We start from the raw sequence: 20,604 nt of genomic DNA, 5'->3' as shown, positions 1-20,604 counted from the left end.
AGACTTTTCTCTCGGGCCTGATCTCAACTCCAAACAAACAACCAAACCCACTTGAAAAGCAAACAGCTTTTTAAATCTGAAAACGACTCGGCGGTCGGCTAGCGTCTTCTTTTTGTTTTACCTTGTGTGGAATTCCTCCTGTGTGAGGAGTCCGTTTGTTAATAGAAATCCTCAGGTTTCTCTCCTCGAAGCAGCTATGGGAACCTGCTGCCCAGCAGACAGACAGAGAGCAGATGGGACAGGGAGCAATGTGATTGGGAGATGCTGTCACACACAGTCTCACTTGCACAGTCACACACACACACCAGCCCCCATCAGCCGAGCAGGAGTGATAACTATAGCAGCTGAGTTCACACAAGCCATGGTTATAAATACCCCACGCAGCCCAGTTTGGGCACTGGTTGGCAGCTGCAGGTTGGGAGAGTTGATAAGATAGGGGGAAGAAAACAGAGAGAGAGAGAGAGAGAGAGAGAGAGAGAGAGAGTGGGCTTTCATGTTCTCTTACAAGTGGCAGGGGGAGGCTGCAAATCTTGTGAAACTTTCTTGACCCTGGTTTTAGATTGTATTTTCCACCCTTCGTCAGTGTGTGTAGTTTAACTGTGAGTACAGCTCTCTCTCTCCTCACTAGCTTTGTTAACTGTGAGTACAGCTCTCTCTCTCCTCACTAGCTTTGTTAACTGTGAGTACAGCTCTCTCTCTCCTCACTAGCTTTGTTAACTGTGAGTACAGCTCTCTCTCTCCTCACTAGCTTTGTTAACTGTGAGTACAGCTCTCTCTCTCCTCACTAGCTTTGTTAACTGTGAGTACAGCTCTCTCTCGCCTCACTAGCTTTGTTAACTGTGAGTACAGCTCTCTCTCGCCTCACTAGCTTTAACTGTGAGTACAGCTCTCTCTCGCCTCACTAGCTTTGTTAACTGTGAGTACAGCTCTCTCTCGCCTCACTAGCTTTGTTAACTGTGAGTACAGCTCTCTCTCGCCTCACTAGCTTTGTTAACTGAGTACAGCTCCCTCTCTCCTCACTAGCTTTGTTAACTGAGTACAGCTCCCTCTCTCCTCACTAGCTTTGTTAACTGTGAGTACAGCTCTCTCTCCTCACTAGCTTTGTTAACTGTGAGTACAGCTCTCTCTCCTCACTAACTTTGTTAACAGCTCTCTCTCCTCACTAGCTTTGTTATCTGTAAGTACAGCTCTCTCTCCTCAGTTCCTGGCTTGTGGCATTTCCTCATAACATTACAACCTATTTCCTTGCACAGGAAGTGACATCGGAGGGATCCTAAAGCTATGAACGTGCTGTGCATTGAGAGGAAGCTGTTCAGAGATCAACACTGTCCCTCTCAGTGAGCCCTCTTCAGAAAGGAATGAATAAACTAGGGGTCGTGCTTTCAACTCCTTCAGGCTCGAAGCAACTGTTCATTTTGCAAAACTGACTTTAATTGTATTACCAAGATGTGATTGATTTCCGGGTTTGTAAAATAAAGTTTTTATCATGTAATTTTTTTTTAAACTATGCCTATGCATTTTGCAGTTGATGGCAGTGCTGAGTAAGCCCGTTTCCCTGTCTGTGAAGGCAGGTGTGTTCGGTGGGTCTGATCGGGAAGGGTGCTGGGATTGTGTGCAGCCTCAGAGCCTGTGTTACCGTCCTGCTCAGAGAGAATATGGGACAGGGCTGGAATGTTAAGCGTTGGCACTCGGTGTGGATTCCAGAATGTCAGGAGTCACTGTCTGAACAGCAGTGATTAGGAGCAGCCTGGTGCACAGATACCATGCCCTCTGTGACCCTCGCCTCTGACTGTAGAATGAAAGCACACAGGGGACTGCAGGGCACCGTGTCAGACCTGCCACAGGACTGGGATGTGAGGGCACTGGAGTGAAAGCAAGTTCACAATATAAGGTGGACAAATATAAGGTGAAAAAAAACAAACAATATGTAAACTTTATTTTCATTCATTGCACTTTGTAATACCCCCCTTCCTGTCCCCCCACTTCTTGTCTTGAGGAGTCATTCACACTGCAAGCTGTAGGCAGCAACTGCATGAAGCTGAAAGCAGTGTCTTTAGATTGTGAAAAAGAACAGTTTGCCGGTTTGACCACGATGGTGCAGTACAGTACTGCCTGATAAACTCACCTGGTCCTGAAAACCAAATGGATGGATCCAGGGTGTTGATGCAGCCCTCTGGTGAGTGTAAAGGGAAGTGCACTTTTTTTTTACATTGCATTAAACAGTAACACAGACATCTTGAATCGTGTATCACTCATGATCAGCTGGTGCTTCCACATGCCAAGTTTCATTGCTAATCTGTGGCGAATGTTTTCTCCCACAGAAGCCTTACAGAGTGACCTACTGACTAAGTGCAGAATCATTTTGAGAACGCTGTGCAGAATCAGTGAAAGGCAGGTTTACAGCAAGCCTTGAGTGGCTGTACGTGTGGCGAGAGCTGAAACAGGTGCCTCCTCGCAGTGGAGGCATCGCTGTATAAATACATCTGCCTTCCAACACAGCTTTCCCCTCACAGCCCCGCTCGCCAATCACAGCCCAGCAGGAACACAGCAGATATTTTTACCCTAGCAACAGTCTCTAAGGGCGGGCAGCTTGCATGGACTGATTGATGGGAACAGCTGGGGGGTGGGTGTGTTGTGCAGACCTGAGATCAAGAGGAGCCTCAGAGCAACTGTGTCTGTGTCACTGTAGTGCAGGCTAGCAATCTGGGAGGAGAGGAGAGCAGAGCAGTGGGGCTGGGAATACCCAGCCCACTACACAGGCCAGGCACTGTGAGTCAGGGAAGCTCCCACTAGGAGGATAGTGGCAGAAGGGTACTCTGAGTTTCAAGAACTCTTTCAGTATTACTGATTACACCTCCAGAAAACAGCAGTGAACAGGAGCGGGGTGCTGTGTACTGCACTTTGTACAGAAGTCCGAGACACTGAAATGTCCTGATAAGGAGTTTCATGTTCACTGACCAGACTGTGACGGAAGAAGCTTGAATTACAATGTTGGGGAGCAGGCTCAGACACCTGTGTCTGCTTGTTCAAAGTGCCTCGCTTTCACTGTGATGAAACAAACCAACAAACTAAATCCTTTCTGGGGTTTACTGGCTGGGAATAACAGGCGACTGTAGAGACAGGTTGTACTGCACTGTTCATATTAGAAATACTAACGCAATACCAAACAATGCTCCTGACGTTCACTCTTAACCCTGTAATGCCCATTCCTGTATTACACCTGATACAGTGCTTAGCCACCCCTCTATATTAATGTTTTAAATCCAGTCTCGCCAGCCACAGATTCTCATACACAGAACACTATGTGTTGACAGACATGGGGGGGAAGATGTGTTTTGTACATGAAACGGAATCCAGTCTCATAAACCTTTTCAATTCAAGAATGCTTAGGCATTCCAGGGTTAAAACTGTATGTTTCACAAACAAAAAAGTGACACAGAGCTCAAGAGAAGGAGACCCACACAGAAACAGACTCACACGTAGGGGCCTTTTATTGGAACGATTCCTTTTATATGAGCAGTTTGACCAACACACAGAAGCATCCCTAGCTGTTCCAAATGAAAAGAATAAAGAAAACCCCAAAACAGTAGTAGTTGCTAGGTGTGGCACATCACGAAGAACCGTCAACGACTGTAAACTCGGAATAAACACAGCACATCTCAGGGAGATCTACTTCAAACGTGCAGAGTTGCTTTAACTGGAGGCCTAAAACTCCGTCAGACAATAAATATGAAAAAGAGCAAAAACCAGAATAATAAAACAAATGCTGTATCTCATAGTTACAATATCTAAAGGTATTTACAGGTGTGCTGCCCACTGGCAGCTCACAGACAAATTGATAGCAGTTCATTGGTGTTCTTTTTTCATTTAAATAAATCTTTTTTTTTTTCATGTGAATATGTTTTCACATATCATATATGGATAAAAGAAATCCTGCATTTTTTTTTAAATCTATTAGAAAAGCGAAATAGCAACAAAAAAACAACGCTTGTCTTTGAAGGGACTGCTGTGTACTGTACTGTTCCCAGCGCTGTAACACTTCATCCAGCTGGTGCTCCTTGCTTTGAAATGCTCCACAGTTGACAGGGGATTCACTATTACCCCTCCCGTCCTACTATCAGTGCTGAACCCTGCACAAGGTTAGCAAGGGTTACAGAACATCGCATTGATCACACCAAAGAAAAACATTTGGTTTCATTCGAGTTCTGATTGGAAGCACTTCTAACTTCAGCACGGCTGTACTTTGACATGAGTGAGGAGGCACAGGCACGCGAGTGCCTGAGTGAGGAGGCACATGCAGCCACACTCGGAGCCCAGGTCTCTTTGGGAGCTCACGGCTCTAGCGGACACCCATGATGTACCCGAGAACACAGTGCTCCCAGTCCATGGGGCTTGTTTTTGTGCAGCGTTAGTAAACAGATGGATGTGAACTGTATATTCCTGTTATGAGACTTCTTTTAATGTAGAGCTCCTGAATGCTGGAATCAGTTGCCGGTTGACATTTGAAATCCAGCTTCACTGGGTAAATTCAAACATTCACAATGACTTTCTTGCTCAAAGTCAATACAATCACTGATTAAAGAGAAATGTGTGAGCGAATCTATCATGTTACACGTGTGTTTGTCTACTTTGTTTCCTGAGTCCTTCTTGAAAAACAAGCTGGATGTGCCAACTTCATGTTCCTGGTGTGCACGCGTACAATGTTTTAAAACACTGTCACTTGCTGTGAATGAGTTTGTGCAACAAGGAGCAGTGTGGCTGTAGCGAAGGGAGCCAGGACAGAAGAACACAGCTTCCCTCTCTCAAAGACAAGCATCCCTGGCTCTAGAACTAACCAGCTATACAGAGCAACGGAGCAAACGCCTGCATCAGACCCGGGAGAGAGCCACACAAATGGATGGACTTCAGTTACAATAAATAACATATATGCCTTTTTTCTGTTAAAAATAAAAATCTGCTCTCCAGCTACACAGCGCTTACTTACCAAAAATAAAACTGCATTTTTGTGTCGTAAAAAGATTCCAAATAAAATTTACAAAACAAAAGAATTGCAAAAAAATAATAATAATAATAGTAAAATCTCAAAATAAGGGCAAAACCTGCGCATACAATGAAACTGAGCAGAATATATGCAGCACCGTGATATTACACCAGCGGATGATTGGAGTACAAGCGATAACCCTTTATATTCAAGCACGTATTCACTTTGAAATACAGGGGGGGTCACATCTTACAGTTAAAATAATAAGAATAATAAGAATATAAAAGAGATTTTTTTTTTTTTTTTTACTGGATCCAGGTGAAAGTTTAACACACAAGCGTTCCCCTTGCGAGCTGCTGATGCCCGCTAGCGTACCGTCGGATGGCTTCACACAGGGGTGTCCAAGCACGGTCCTGGAGGGTCACTCCACTGCAGGGTTGCAGTGAAATAATGCACTACTCTAGGACCTGGATGGAGGTTTAGTTGGTCCAGTTCATTTAGAATAAGGATTGGAACAAGGACTGGAAGGGCCATCGATGGCCACCCCTGGCTTAGCGAGTTTGGGTTGGGTGCAGTCACATCAAAATAGGAACAAGAAAAAATACACAGCTCGCTGTTTCTAGAAGTGGCACTCTCACATCTGTAGGTCACAAGCTCAAATCTCACTACGGGCCAATGATTCTACCAGCGTGGTGTGTGTGTCTCTCTCTGTTTGCGTGTGTGTGTGTGTTTGTGTGTGTGTGTGTGTGTTTGTGTACAGGGCAGTGGGGATGCTGTTTATAAAAACTCTGAGCCTGACAAGCTGTCTCCTCCATACTGAACTGCAGATTGTGATCCTGTGCAGAACTCCACTGAGACCCACTAACTCACTCTGTAGTGCTCTCCACTTATTAATTACACTGCACCACCCTGCTCTAAACAAAGAGCAGCCTATCAGGGTCAGGACTGCATCAAATAAAAACATTAAAAAACTCACAATATTTTAAGCCAAACACATTTATTGCCCAGCGAATATAACAGTGACTGGCCAGTTCTATGGCTTGCAAATTCTGCTTTGATTTGAACCCGGGACCTTGGATGTGAGAGACCAGTTCATTATGTATCTACTGCAGTCAGTGAAGAACAGGTGCAGGTGAATGGATATGAAAAGGACCCCAGGTGAGTGTTACAGACCCCCAAAAAATATATATTCTGGCAAGCTTCCACACTTAAATAAATAAAGCTGGGAGAGAGCACAGGGAGTAGGGACGTGGTTATTAACTACTTTGAAACCTGGCAGGATCCTGATTTCACATTTGGGTTGAAATCCTGGCTGTGGTCCCAAACACACAGTGAATATGAAAAGGGAATTTCAGAGTCCTCCTTGGATGGTAAGTCGCACCTGTCTGAAAGGGTGACCCTTTAATAAATACCCTGGATGAAGTAACACTACTTGCACACCCCTGCAGACTCACACCCAAACACACTCACACCAACAGCATGTACGAGGGAGCCGAGTGGCAACGGAGAAAAAACCACGAGGAAGGAAACAAGCAAAGCAGCCGGTTCGGATTGTCCTGAGCCGGTTCTCTGCACTGCTGCACTCGCAATCAGAGAACACGCTCTACCTACAAAGAGGAGCCTCTCTGGTTAAACTGGAGCGCTAACACTGACTGCCACAACAAGCTACTCCGCCTGTGTGTGTGAACTCTGCATCGCTACGAAGAATCACTCCACAGCTTACAAGTGCAGTCCCTGAGGCGGATACTGATGTGAACACGCTGGGCTAATGGAGTGCAGTGGTTAAAACATGGTGTGAATTCATGAGGATTGTCAAAGGGGCAGAGAGGGCTCTGAAAGTAGGGTCTGTCCTGGGTGGGCTTGGTGTCTCCCAAGACAAACCTGGATCTCAATGTTCTCTCTTCCAGGTTTAGAGTCATCAAATACATCAAGGTTTTATTCTAACTACAATTATAGGATAAATATGAACACTATACATAGAAACGCACAAACGCACGCACGCACGCACACACGGTTTTATGCTCCTGTCTTACTAAACCAACAAACACAGAAAACTATCAGGTACGGTTTACCCACAAGGAGGACTGAGAAATGACCTTTCACATACACAGCACTTCTATTTCAGATCATTGGAATTGATTATTTTGATGAATCACCATTGCAAAGCAATTACTGCCATAAAACCCAAAGGGTCATTCAGTCACAGTTTTTTATGACCTGTAAAAGGAAGGTTTTCAAAAGCGCCGACAGACCCCCGCAACACAGACAAACAGACAGACAGACAGGTCGATATATACATACACAGTTTATGATTATAGATACACAGGCATTCAGCGAGCAGCCAGATTCTCAGCTCTCTGGGACACTCGCACAAGCGTTTGCAGCTCCAGTGATGTCAGAGGTGCGGGGTGGTCCTGCCCAATCAGAATCGCTTGTGTGAAGAGACCCATCTCTGGTTGAAGACCTCTGAGGCTATAGGAACCCCTGAATGCTAACCATATTGGCTTTCTTGCATTGCTGCAATGCATCTCTGCAGTCTTCGAACAGTATGTACACCTTCGCTGGAATATTCAAAGAAAGGTCTCAGGTTCAAGGCCCTTGGCACTTTTGCACGTTGTGGTGAAAGGATGATGAAACATTGTCCCCACCTTCCACGATGGAGTACAAACAAAAAAAATACTCTGATAAAGAAACACTGTGAACAATCAACACCCCCACCCAAAAGCTCAGACTGTGGTACATTCCAGCAAATAACCAGCACCCCCCACCCCTCCTATTATGGCACAGTCCAGCCAGCAAAGCTTCCAGAGAGGCAGAGAGTCAGCTGTCTTTAACAGGCTGCGGATGAGGTTGGTTTTTGGTTTGGTTGTGTCCGGGAATGGGCGTCTCTGTCTTCAGTCATGCGACAGGATGAGCAGTACAAGTAGACAGGAGAGTAGGCAGCAGTCAGCTCTCGATCACGCCAAGCCAGTGCAGATCAAAGTTATTGCCAGATGCGTTAATTAGGACAGATATGTAACCACAAGAAAAAGCACTGCCCAAAGTCTGGGGCAGAAAGTGCAAAGAGAGCGTTCCTCAGCAAGGAGAGATATGGGTGGGGGTGGATAGAACAGCAGCAGCCGCCACGCCTCGCAGAAGCAAACACACACACCGACCAGCTCCCCAGGGTCGCTTTCCATTTTATGATTCGGATCGATTTCGATTTTTTATTTTTAAGAGAAAAAAAAAAAAAAGAATCAAGTAGGTTTGAACCTTTTTTTTTTTAATTGTGCATTTGTTAAAAAATAAAAAATAATTCAAATAAAATTTTTTAAAAAATCATTGCCGCAAGCTGCTTTCAAAGGCCACCCTGGTGGGCAAACAAAGCATTCCCATTGCTGATCCGCTCCTCTGAATCCCGCTCCACCAACATCACGGGGTGGGGGTGTGCACCGGACCAGTAAAGGTGCTTTAAGAGGGGGAGGGGGCTGGAGAATAAGCTACGCTGTGGCAGCTCCAACCTACTCCTGGTAGGAAGGCACCAGCTCCATTATACAGGAACACAGCACAGCCAAAGACAGTCCCATGGCCAGTCTTTAAAACCCTCCCCCAGTCCAGGGAGAGAAACATCACATCCGAATCCTCCGATATGTTAACGAATATTTACACACATCCTTGTCTTTTGCTTTGTCATTGTTGTTGGTGGTGTTGCTGCTGCTGGTTTGCTTTAAGACTTGGTGAACAAATAACTAAATAAACTATACGAATGAGGTGATATCGGAGTCTCCTGATGACGGCAGCGGCAGCAGCAGCTCCTCCTCTCTCGCTCGCTCGCTCGCTCTCCCCCTCTCCAGACTCTCTCGGTCTCCTCTCTCTAGAGGCCGTTGCTGTTCCGGTGAGTGAGTGGGGGTTTGGAAAGCTCCACCACGGCTGTGCGGGTCTTGCTGATCACCTTGGGGGCTCGACGCAGCAGCTTCTGAGCCTCAGTGAAGGCCTCTGTCAGCTCCTTCTTCCACTGCACAAACTCGGGGTCGCTCTGCAAAGACAAAGCACAGAGGTCAGCAACCCAGCACAATGGGGTAAAAGAAACGCCCCTATTTCCCAAGGCACCAGACACCGGTGAATAATTTGCACCACTTTCATGAAATGAAAACAGTTTAAAAAGGGGAGGGTTCCTGTGGAACAGAGGGACAGACAGGTGGGCCTTGCCTCTGCAGTAGCCATCCAGCACTGCACCACACCACAGCCAGCGCGCCTTACCTCACACTGCAGGACAAACTGCTTCCCTCCTTTAATTCGTAACAAGATGCACTTCTTGTCTTTAATCTGCGAATCCTCCACCAACACGATCTGCTCCATCGTTAGCAAGTTTTGCTGGCAATTACAAAGAAAAAAAAAAAAAGAAAAGAAAATGTGTTATGACTGGGTTTGCCTCGGTCAGTGTAACAATCCAGCAGGGACTGCTGGGGTTTCAGGGCCAGAACATCTCAAGTGGGCTGCAGCCGTTCCTCAGTGAGCAGCTGCGTTCTTCAGGACACTCTGGGTCTTAGAATTCCAGATTTAGCAGCAGCGATGGGACAACAGGTGAGCTGGCACACAGAGACACGAGCCACCATGGCGTCTTATTGGCAATTCACTCATTCATTTATTTGTCATTCAGTTTATTTAGATGTATGGTGGGGCTCTCACTAAGGGCGCGGGGCGTGCGAGTTGCCCCAAGGTCACACAGAGAGTCAGGGGAGGAGCTGGGCTTTCAGCTCCAGGATCAGATCCCTTGTTTCCACTGGAACTGATACCTGTACTGGCAAAGTGGACTCAAAAAAGCAGCTTGCTTTTTACTGATGCACTTGAAGAATGTATTTTATTTTTTATTTTTTGGGGGGCAGTTTTAGGAGTCACAATGTAGTTGCTTTGTATTTCATTTATATTTTTGACTACTGTCTTCTCTCATGAGAAGATCGTTCTAGATGGTGTACACTAGCCCAGTACTGGTACAGTTCACCTTCAGTATCACTTTAGATGGAGACACACAAACACTGGTATGGTACTCTAACTATACATTGCCTAACACAGCATTCCTCCAATCCTGATTCTCAGATCATGACACAGGCCGGGTTTTGGTTTCAACCTGTTACAACATACTGTACTAAAATGTCTATCTGCGTTTTTAATTAAATTGTTCAGAGTGATTTCCATGTTCCCTAGAATACATCCCTGGTTGAAACAAAAACCCGGACTGCATGCACTCACCTGAGGATTGGACTGAAGAAACCGTGGGCTAGTGGAAGCAAGGCATAAATCTGTTTGTTCAGCCGCAAGAGCAATTGGTCACCACCTGCAGGCCAATTGTAACACTGCATTTTGAAACGCATTCTGATTACTGCTGCCCTGATACCAATCTTAAACTCATCACTTATTCAGGTCACCTTTGGGGCAAGATGGGATACGAGGACAAAGCAGGCCACAGCAGGGAGATGGGGAAACAGACGCACTGAGAGTAGAAATCAGATGAAAACAATGACGCAAACTAAAGCAACACAAGAATCCCATGTTTTGCGGCTGAATGCCGGTATCTGCAGAGCGGGCTGATTATGTGTTCAAGCGTCTTACACAAGCTCTTCCTAATCTGCAGATCACAACATCTCTCATGCCTTTATCTTTTCATGTAACATCATTTCAGCGTCTCGAGACTCAACAGCTGCAAAGGTGCAATGTGCACACAAGGTGGCAGTGCTCCTCTAGGTACTGGCTAGTGCACTGGATTGCTCAGCAGTGCATCCTTATCCACAAGGACCATTCACACGGGGACACATGTCAGGGTTTGGGAAGGGATGGGATTCCAAACACAATCCTCAACTACTCTGACCTACTGTGACAGCATTCTACCAACAGGCTTCGGGTCCATATTGCTTTGTGCATTTATTGTTCAAACACCGATGCTATTTAAATACATCACCATTCTCCAACTCGAAGGCCGTCCAGCTGTCAGCTGTATAATTTACTTTCTATCGTTTTAAGACCAAGCTGATCTACTGGAATAATAATGTACCGGGCAATGTGAAAAGAATGATCCACTGGCACAGTCTGCAATGCAGTTAAGCTTTCAAGTATTTCATCTGTAATCTTGTTTCAGAAATGCTAATGCTATCCGCTAGTTGGCTCTATTTCAGTATAGAGTGCCCCCTTGTTATTTCACGATTCGATGGCTCACAAATTCAGTCAGGTCACGTTGACATGAGCTACAGCTCACTGTGTGAGGGCCCTCCACTAATTCCCTCCCGATTTACAATGTGCAAGTCAGACAGGGAAACACAGAGGCCACACTGCAGAACACATGTACAGCCAGCATGTATCCCTCCCTCCCTCCCCGCAGACATCCCCACACTCAGTACACAGCTATAGCATGCCCTGGTGAGAATGCTATTGCATCGACAGCTCCTTACCAGTTTACGTTTTTTATAGATAATCCAGGGCTCCTAAACAGAGAAATAGAAACAAGACCACTCGCATTCATTCTCAACAGTTCTCAGCTACACATTATCCACAAAGATCTGGAGCTGGTGAGATTACACCACCGGACAGTCAACCCGAGCACAGACCTCAGGGAGCAGGCTGGTCACCTGGCCAGGGAAGGGATGCACTAGCTGGGTCTGGGGAGGGGTCTATTGGGTTTAGTTGTTTTACTGCACTCTGCTTTCAAAGTGCAACAGGGGAGAGTAAAAAAACTCCTGGGGAGCTTGTAATGTCCAGTGATAAAGTGTATTGAAACCATGAATGAGACAGCGGCCTGATCATTATTATTATTTAATGCAGCCCGGAGGGTTGATAACTTAATTCTGTGTTCAGAACTGAGATGAGACATGCACACACACATACTGTCTTTAGAGAACTTTTCTGAATGCAAAAAGTTTTGAACACACTTACACATAAATGGGCAGTGACTTGGGGACAGAGAGAGAGCGAGAGAGATATGGAGACAGGTGGGGTGGGATCAGTGAACTGCTCTGCCCTCCCCAGTGAGTGAGCATGCCGAATCTCCTACTTCCATGCTTATCTGCTTATTAAGAGATGGGAATGAGGACTATACTGTGTGCTGAGTGAGGCTGACTTACCCGCGACTCGCCCTCCCCCCTCCACTCCACGCGGTTGGGGAACAGGTAGAAGTATCGGCGCTGCCACTGCGTCAGGAAGGGGTTTCCCAGCTTCAGCATGTAGCCGTGCATGATGCAGTCCTTCCCCAGCGCGTAATCTAGAGCGGGGACACAGGGCATTTTCAACACATCGGAAACGTAGCACAAATACCACGGTCGTCTCGTTAACAGCATAGAACCGTCTTTCTAAAAATCCAGTCCAGTTCACGCCCTTTCCTTTTGGTACAAGCTCTTTGAGGTTGACGGTCCTCTTGCCCACGCACGAGTCACGTAGGGAACAGTGTCGTCTGCTCCTATTGGCTGCAGCACTGGCTGGTGCAGTACCCCCATCCGGCGAGGTAGAGGGCGCTGTGTGCAGTGCACTCACCCTCCTCGTGGCCCAGCTGCTTGTTCTTGGCGCGCTTCCTCGCCTCGTTCTTTTCTGTGTCAGCATTCACTGCCTCGTACACCGTCTCCGCCACTTCCTGCTGCCAGCGCTCCGAGATCACCAGTGGGAAGTTCTTATAGAGCTCCTGATCGCTGTCCAGCAGCTGGAACACAAAGAGAGACAGTGAGACAGAGGGGACACAAGAGAGTGTGGGGACAAGGGGCAGAGAGAGGGAGCTGGATACCTTGATGCCTTTGGTGTCTTCCTCGTCGAAGGAGCCGATGTCGAAGGCATCAGCAGCGTTCACCTCTCCTCGGGGTGGGATCAAGGGAGGAGGGTACTGGAGCAGACAGAGAAAGAGAGAGAGGGCAAACAATTAACACAGAGAAGAGAACTCACAACACACACACACACACACACACACACAGGAACTGCAGCAGAGGGAGGGCACACCTTACACACACACTGGAGGTAAATGATTAAGCAGGTAAGGAAGTACATTTTATGAGAGGGTAAATAAAGAGATCACCTTCTGTAAATAGACTTGCTGCCAGTCGATCCCTTTGAAGAAAGGATGCTCTTTCACTTCATGGGCTCTGCAGGAGACAACAGAGGACCCGTCAACGTCTGAACCCCAAACGCGGCTGTACGGTATTTACAAGAAAAAGGGGAAGCTGCACGTCCAGTACATGCATGGAACAGCAATGCAGTGCAATGCCTGTAATCCTCCTCCCCTGCACCAGAGGGTGCTGCGCTACAGACAGTGCTACTTAGTTACCATGTACTACAGTCTTCTGGTTTCTAATGGCTTTGTTGTTGTGTGTTTTAAGAGGATGTACTGTTAAACAAAATGGTGCATATCAAGCATTCCCAAGATCAAACGTGTCTCAATAAAAAACACACACATCTGGAATACTAAATCTGGATCCAAAACGTGTGAGGAGACACAGCTCTGTAATGAAATGTTCAAATGGTGCAGACTCAGGGGTGTGGAAACTTAGCCAGGCCACCTGGATGCAAGGCAGTGAGGATGTCAAGCTGCCCTCTCATCCCTTCATCAGCGCAGTGCAGGCAGACTCACCCCCGGCCCAGGCAGCCCAGCCTCTTGGCCACGTCCCGCTGCAGGAGGCCCTCCAGCAGAGACTTCAACTCCGGGGAGAACGAGTCCGGCAGCTCCACATTCTGAGGGGCAAAGCACAGGACTGGCTTCAAATACTATCCAACACCCGCTAGCACAGCACAACCTGCCTTGATAACTAACTAGCATGACCCGCACAATTCTACTGAACTGGAAATCAAGTACAGGTGAACCCCTTTATCCAAAAGAGTGCATCCGCAAAATCCACTTTAATGTAGACAATTCTCTGCTACCCCACACTACGAGACGTTCAATAATATTGCATTATTTATTAATACTGGGCTAAAAGGCAAGAAAAAATAACAGTAAAATAAAACAGGTCTGGACAGTTTCCTTACCATTGTGAGAGTCATGCGGTCAATCTCATGCTTGTCTTTGGTTTTGTGCTGCCGGAAAGGACTGTGACTGCAGGAGGAACACAGAAACACAAGCCGTTATTTATCTTCTTATTTCCACTGAACACTGCAGGAGGATAACCAGGCTCAGTGGAGGCTGCCTGGGCTCCACAGCTTCCTGCATGGCTGCTCTTAGGGACTTGTTTTGTGCTTGATGGTCATGAAGAGTCAGGGACAGTGACAGGCAGGCTAATGCATCTCAATCCTGATCACAAGAACCCTGCATTCACTCCTGGGTCTTGCTGCATCTCAATCCTGACCACAAGAACCCTGCAATTCACTCCTGGGTCTTACTGCATCTCAATCCTGATCACAAGAACCCTGCATTCACTCCTGGGTCTTACTGCATCTCAATCCTGATCACAAGAACCCTGCATTCACCCCTGGGTCTTATTCCACCAGTGCCGCTGTTTGTCCACTGTGATTTTTAACTAGTACCTAATTCAGCTTGTGGTATAAACCTCTGCCGATCACGACACCTTGAGTAGCTCCTGGTCTTTGGACATTAAGAGGTTAAATCCACCAGGCTACCAACAAAGAGTCTGGTTCTATTGCACAAGCAGCCCCCACCCCTCCCCTCTCCTCTCCCAGCTCTCCTGCTTTGATGTGCCCAGTGACTCTGACTTTTAGCTCTTAACAAAACTTCAAGGCCCTACAACATCAATGAGCCGTCCCCCAGAGGAAGCCTGCGACATAGCCAGCCCGCCACACTGCTCCCCTGGATCAGACCCAACTGCCCTTTAGAAGAAAACATCAAAACCAACAAACATGCCAACACTGTTCCCAGGGACTGGGAGGGGCATGAAAGCGTGGCCAGGAGGTTAGAGCTGAGGGACTGGGAGGCTGTGACTTGAATGTATACCATGCACTACAGAACAGTATGTACTAGCTTGTACTTAAACCACCCAAAAAACAGCATGGCCACGATCGGTGGGAGGCAGTGACATAACTTTGGTTTCAAAAGTGTGCTCTCCCACAATGCATTGCGCCACAACGCTGACTCAGTTGATTGGTGTTTCCGCTGGGTCTTTGTGGAGACTGCTTTACTGACTAGTGATAATACCAATACATTACTAAGAAATTAAAGTGTTAGGACTTCTGTAATGTGTGGGGGACATGTCCCCCATGCAAGCCATGCCTACAGGGGAGAAATGAATCGGAGCAGGAGCGACTCACCCTCGCAGCAGCTTGAAGAGCATGCAGCCGAGTGAGAACCAGTCGGCGCTGCTGTCGTAGGCCGTGCCTTTCTGGAGCACCTCTGGAGCCATGTACCCGTGTGTGCCGCTGCCAACAGAACACACACAAGCAAGGTTACTCATTCACCCAGCGCCGTAACACTCCCTCAGAGAACAGGAGCGAAAGCACAGCAGCTTCTTATTCAGAGGAACACTTTGTGTTCCTTTCACTGCGGACAGGGTGCAGGGTCAGTACTCACACGCTGGCGTGAGGCTTCTTCTTGGAGAAATCGCAGGCCAGACCCAGGTCAGATATCCTGACGTGACCGTGCTCGTCCAACAGGATGTTCGCAGGCTGGAAGAGGCAGAAAAGCAGCACTCACTTAATAATGAACAAACTCAAAGTAGTTCTTTAATAATAATTATTATCACAGTATGGATGCAGGAGCACCCTGAGGGGGGGTTCATCATGAAAGGCATTATATAAATGTCGCTTTGCTGCAACACTGTGCCCACTGCTGAGCACCCCAGGGTTTAATCTGATAAGGAAGGAAGGAAGGAAGGAAGGAAGGAAGGAAGGAAGGAAGGAAGCAAGGAAGCAAGGAAGGAAGGAAGGAAGGAAGCAAGGAAGGAAGCAAGGAAGCAAGGAAGGAAGGAAGGAAGGAAGGAAGCAAGGAAGCAAGGAAGGAAGGAAGGAAGGAAGGAAGGAAGGAAGGAAGGAAGGAAGGAAGGAAGGAAGGAAGGAAGGCTTGGTGTCAGCAGGACTTGCCTTAAGGTCCCGGTAGACCACGAATCGGTTGTGCATGTGCTCCAGCCCCAGGATGATCTCTGCTGCGTAGAACCTCATCTCCTTCTCAGAGAAGACCCCGTGCTGGGACAGGTGATAGTGCAGGTCTCCTCCTGCAAGCAAACATAGAGGGAGAGGGAGTCAGACACCGCCACTCACACAGGCTGAGACCCAGCGACCTGGGGCTTTTAAACAAACAGTCAAAGATGCATTTTCTAGCCTTAAAAAGGAAACAAAACAACATGTTGTACCTTTAATTATCTCCAGTAAAGCATTCCCTGTTTTCTGTAAAGATGAATCACAGAACGGCGATTACTACAGGCTGCCCCGACCCCCCGGGTCTTACCGTTCATGAGGTCGAGGATGAAGCACAGCTTGTCTGGCGTGTGGAAGGCGTAGGTCATGCACACGATGAAGGGGCAGTCCTGGGAGGAAGGGGGGAAAGAGCAGAGGCCGGTCAGGGTCAAAACACTCTACACCACAGAACATAGCTGGCCAGCTACAGCAAGCAGCCTGGAATCTCAGGACTCCAGCATCTCAAACATCCAGAGCATTTAGCAAACAGACTTGTGAAAACAGCATGCATTTCAACAAGATCTTGTTTTTACTGGAGGCATGTATCCACTTGAACCCCTTGCCTAACCCACCGAACTGCCAAAGCACTGGAAGTGATGTCCGTGTCCATGGAGCTTGCTGTAGTTCAATGAGATCCACTGCATGCTGCAGAGTGCCCTGCCAGGGCTGATCCATGGAGGTCACAGCTAATGCTCAGTCTGTTCTAACTGCCCTCACTGCATGGCAGCGGTGCTGAAAGCCTGTGAAGCTCTAAACACACCGAGATCCCACGCAGGAACTGCAAAGTGAGAAGCTCCTATCCCCTTGCTAGTAATACAGGATACAGGTTGCTGTGTTTCTGATCAACATATTTCAACTGAACTGTCTATCCATCTATCAGTCTACCTGTGCCTGTATGTCTGTCTGTCTGCCAGTCTGCTTGCCTGGCTTTCCCCAGTGTTACACCCTAAGATCCACGTGTCCCTGCACTCACCCCTGTGCTGACGAGGGACAGCATGATCCTCTCGTTCAGAGCCAGTGTCTCGCCCTGCTTCATCTTGATCCTCTTCTTGTCCAGACACTTCATGGCGTACCTGCAAAATCAACAGCACACATCACTGCGCCTGCAACCTGAACCCTGCCTTGAAAAACTGGGGTTACTTGGCTGAAGAGCTAGGTAAAACTCTGTTCTAACTGCAATGCAATGGGAATTCCTGTGTTATATGGCATGTTAATAAACTGAAGACAAACTTACATTTTTCCAGTGTCTGCTTTCCTGCAGCCATACACCTCCCCGAAGCCCCCTCGACCAATGATCCGGTGCACGCTGAAGTCGTTCATCGTTAACTGGGAAACACACAGAACAGCAACGCCATCATTACCTACAGCAGGAACACCCTATACTGTAGAACCAGCAATGAAACACAGTCCCTGCAGAAGCATGGGATCAGAGTCCTGCATTTGTCAGTGACAGTCCCTCTGCTTAAATCTCAAAGCTACCTTGAGGTGCAGGGGCTGAGGAGCACTGCTCTGTTGTTTTGCCCTAGTTTGTTAGGGATAGGACGTGAACAAGACTTATATAATACAGTGTGCCCCAATTACAGGGTGATACTGTTTTGCTATTTTAAGATTATGGCTCATTGTGATTTCAATACGCTGTTTAGAGGTGACAAGGAGAGTGCCAGGGGAAGGGGGCAGGCCTTCCTTAAATAATATTGTAAAGAAACATGAAATAGTATATTGCTGTATGCACAATTAAATCTTGTGTTTGCTTATGCATTTGTGATGAGACAATTTAAAAAAAATAAAAATAAAAATGAAGTTGTCGCCAATGATTTTTACCCTGGTTTTCTCGGGAAACAGCGGCAGACACACATGTCCTCCGAAACGTGTCCTGCCAAGCCGTCTTTTTTCGCGCTGCAGGTCTACAGCGAAGCCACCAGACCCATAATGCTGGAGGACAACACAGCTCTGAATGGCTCCACTGCAGACCCACAGACACCCTATCGGCCACAGGGGTCGCTGTTGCGCTGTGAACCGAGGATTACCCTGCCAACGATCGACGATGGCATAACCTGGACTCAAACCAGCGATCTCCAGGCTATAGGGCGCATCCTGCACTCCATGCGGAGAGCCTTTATGGATGCGCCACTTGGGAGCCCCATGTGATGAGACAATTTCAATAGCAGGGTCTCTCACAAGACAGGAACATGAGCTCCATTAAATTAACATCTGATTTTTCCTGCGTCTCTTCTCTCATCCGCCCTGCCCTGCCCTGCCCATTGCGTCGGGCACACAGCCAGGCTGACACCCTCAGCAGGACTGACAGCAGCGCGCCAGCTGTCTGTGAAGACTCCCATCGTCTCTTCCATGCTCAATTAAATTACTTCTGCACGCAGCCACTTGTGTCCACGAATGCTCATTGTTGATTGTTTTTTTTTGTTTGTTTGTTTCAGCCTGGTTATTTGATCTCACAAGAGGGCACGGGAGTTAAATTTCTACTGATATTTGATTTTGTTTTTATTGCTGTACCGCAATAAATTATTCACGAGTGTCTGGCTGAAGAGTTCTATTTTTAATAAAGCGTATTACTCACTTCCTTGCGTGGTTGGTCTCATCATAGTTTAAATTAAAACCCTGTTTGGTGGATGTTAATAACATGGTGCAGATCTGTAGCAAGACCCAGTACAGGCACAGATTTCACCTGGGATCTCTGCAGGCTGCTTGGGGACAACACATCTACAGGTAAAAGGCTCTTGTTCTGCTATAGCTGGATACAGACTATAGAAATATCAAACATGGCTGTCCCCAGAGCTGGCTTTGCTGGCTAATGCTGCAGACCGCACCAAACGGACCGCCGCCCAACACAATTAATTCCCAAACATAAACTCAATGAGAAGACAGGCCACACAGGAAATCTACAGGGAGGGGTGGCTTTATAGCCTGGCTTCTTACAGCAGCTCCAGCCCTCGGGGGCCACCGGCAATCCAGGTTTTAATTAAAACCGGGACGTGAATATCACTCTTGAATCTGCACTGCTGTTCACTGCACTAGAAACAGTTCTCAAGCCCTCGGGTGCGTCTGCTGTTCAGTGTGCGCCATCGGATCACACTACAAATTATAAATGTATAGAAAACACAACTAGGGCAAGGAGGACAAGGTTGAAACTACATCCCGGCTAGCCAGTGGTTCCCATGGACTGCAGCTGACAGCTTGCAGGAGGAGGGGGGGAAGCCTCACTTACATGGATGTTTAGCTCTACATTCTTCCACTGGCAGAAGCGGGTGAATTTGTCACTGTAAGAAAAACGAGAAGAGAGGAGACTCGGTGAGATGTCTTTGAAACCTGATCCCAGGTTAGTAACCCTTTCACTCCCAGCCTCGGCTGCAGTCTCAGGGTGATCAAGTGCACTGCGAACTGCAACAGTCTAATAATAATAAGAAGAAGAAGAAATTCCAATCATTATTATAGTGTGATCTACAATAATAATATGAAAGAGAAGATCCCCATGCTCAATGGCTTGTTAGGCAGGGTTTACACATTACAGAGTCATTTGAACTAGCCCTGTACAAACCTCTCTATGAACTTCTGAAATATCTTCCCCCGTAGACTGTCACAGATCTCTTCTATGTATGGCTGCAGGGAGAAAGACAAGAAGAAGAATGCAATCAGACTGGTTCCTAGCAGGGAGAGGACACACCCTGGATACTCAACAGCAGCGGGGCAACTGGGGCAGCAGGTTAACACACAAGCCCTTCTTCACGTCTGGAGACCTGGGCTCCAAATCGCACACTGAAATGAGATTGGGGATCAACCCTGACAGTTTTGCACAATGAGAGACTGAACTGCTTCATCACTACAGTCCAGCTCCACGGTAACACAGTACCACTTTCGATTGCATAGAGTCTTTTTTACTGTACAGTAAAAGCAGATTGGCACTGCTTGTGCTATCCCTGCTCTGTGAATAAACAGGGAGGACGACATCAGTCTTCTACACACTGTGTTAATAATAAGAACAACACCACCACCACCACCACAAACAGACTTCCATTTCTATTTGTGTTGTGAGTTGCAGGACCCTGCTAGCTGTTATAATGCTGGTGTGTGTCTGTAAATGAACTGAATCTAATGCTATAATGCATTGCGAGTAATCCGGACTATACATCCAGTGTTGCAGTTCCTGTTTTTCTGAAGGCTGTCTCTATTCTCTGTGTCTCTGGATTATTTATAGATTCGTAGGCTGCCAACATCTCTTCCTGACTGCAGAATGTTATTCAAATTGTCTACTCATGTGGCCTGAAGTGATGACAGCGAGACGACAAGATTGCGTCTTGCACAATCAGCATTGCCATATAGGGTGCTGCTTGTAACACAGCACTGCTTTTTCATTCTTCCGCCACACAACAGGGTCTCTCTTGTGTACAGACAAGAAAAAAAAAAAAAAAAGGCATTTTAGTGTCAACACATTCAATGTTTGAAAAAAGCTTTAAAATCATAATTTTGTACCCATGGTAATTTCGGTACTATTTCAGTACTGTTTCCCTTCCCCCCTAAACAGTTTTTCAGGAGCTATCCTG

General features: G+C 47.1%; 2 protein-coding genes across 2 annotated transcripts in view; both read right to left on the bottom strand.

Moving 5' to 3' along the window:
- The window catches only part of LOC117428128 (unconventional myosin-XVIIIb-like), a 37,565-nt gene extending 37,139 nt beyond the window's left edge, over positions 1 to 426 (bottom strand). Inside the window, exon 1 of the mRNA XM_059032861.1 lies at positions 122 to 426. The gene's annotated coding sequence lies outside the window, so the exon portion shown is untranslated. The remainder of the gene's footprint in view (positions 1 to 121) is intronic.
- A 3,042-nt stretch (positions 427 to 3,468) lies between these two features.
- The window catches only part of LOC131739358 (beta-adrenergic receptor kinase 2), a 57,573-nt gene continuing 40,437 nt past the window's right edge, over positions 3,469 to 20,604 (bottom strand). The window contains exons 7-22 of the mRNA XM_059032868.1: positions 19,602 to 19,663; positions 19,272 to 19,323; positions 17,283 to 17,374; positions 17,022 to 17,121; positions 16,320 to 16,398; positions 15,956 to 16,086; positions 15,447 to 15,541; positions 15,188 to 15,295; positions 13,955 to 14,021; positions 13,560 to 13,660; positions 13,008 to 13,074; positions 12,723 to 12,818; positions 12,479 to 12,641; positions 12,073 to 12,209; positions 9,221 to 9,334; positions 3,469 to 8,996 (exon numbers count right to left, since the gene is read on the bottom strand). Of these exons, the coding sequence (XP_058888851.1) occupies positions 8,835 to 8,996; positions 9,221 to 9,334; positions 12,073 to 12,209; positions 12,479 to 12,641; positions 12,723 to 12,818; positions 13,008 to 13,074; positions 13,560 to 13,660; positions 13,955 to 14,021; positions 15,188 to 15,295; positions 15,447 to 15,541; positions 15,956 to 16,086; positions 16,320 to 16,398; positions 17,022 to 17,121; positions 17,283 to 17,374; positions 19,272 to 19,323; positions 19,602 to 19,663 (1,626 nt within the window). The 3' untranslated portion in view covers positions 3,469 to 8,834. The remainder of the gene's footprint in view (positions 8,997 to 9,220; positions 9,335 to 12,072; positions 12,210 to 12,478; positions 12,642 to 12,722; positions 12,819 to 13,007; positions 13,075 to 13,559; positions 13,661 to 13,954; positions 14,022 to 15,187; positions 15,296 to 15,446; positions 15,542 to 15,955; positions 16,087 to 16,319; positions 16,399 to 17,021; positions 17,122 to 17,282; positions 17,375 to 19,271; positions 19,324 to 19,601; positions 19,664 to 20,604) is intronic.

Source organism: Acipenser ruthenus, chromosome 11, assembly GCF_902713425.1.
Source record: "Acipenser ruthenus chromosome 11, fAciRut3.2 maternal haplotype, whole genome shotgun sequence".
Classification (NCBI taxonomy): Eukaryota; Metazoa; Chordata; class Actinopteri; order Acipenseriformes; family Acipenseridae; genus Acipenser; species Acipenser ruthenus.
Note: the sequence above shows the minus strand (reverse complement) of the source record. Positions and strands in the feature narration are given on the sequence as shown.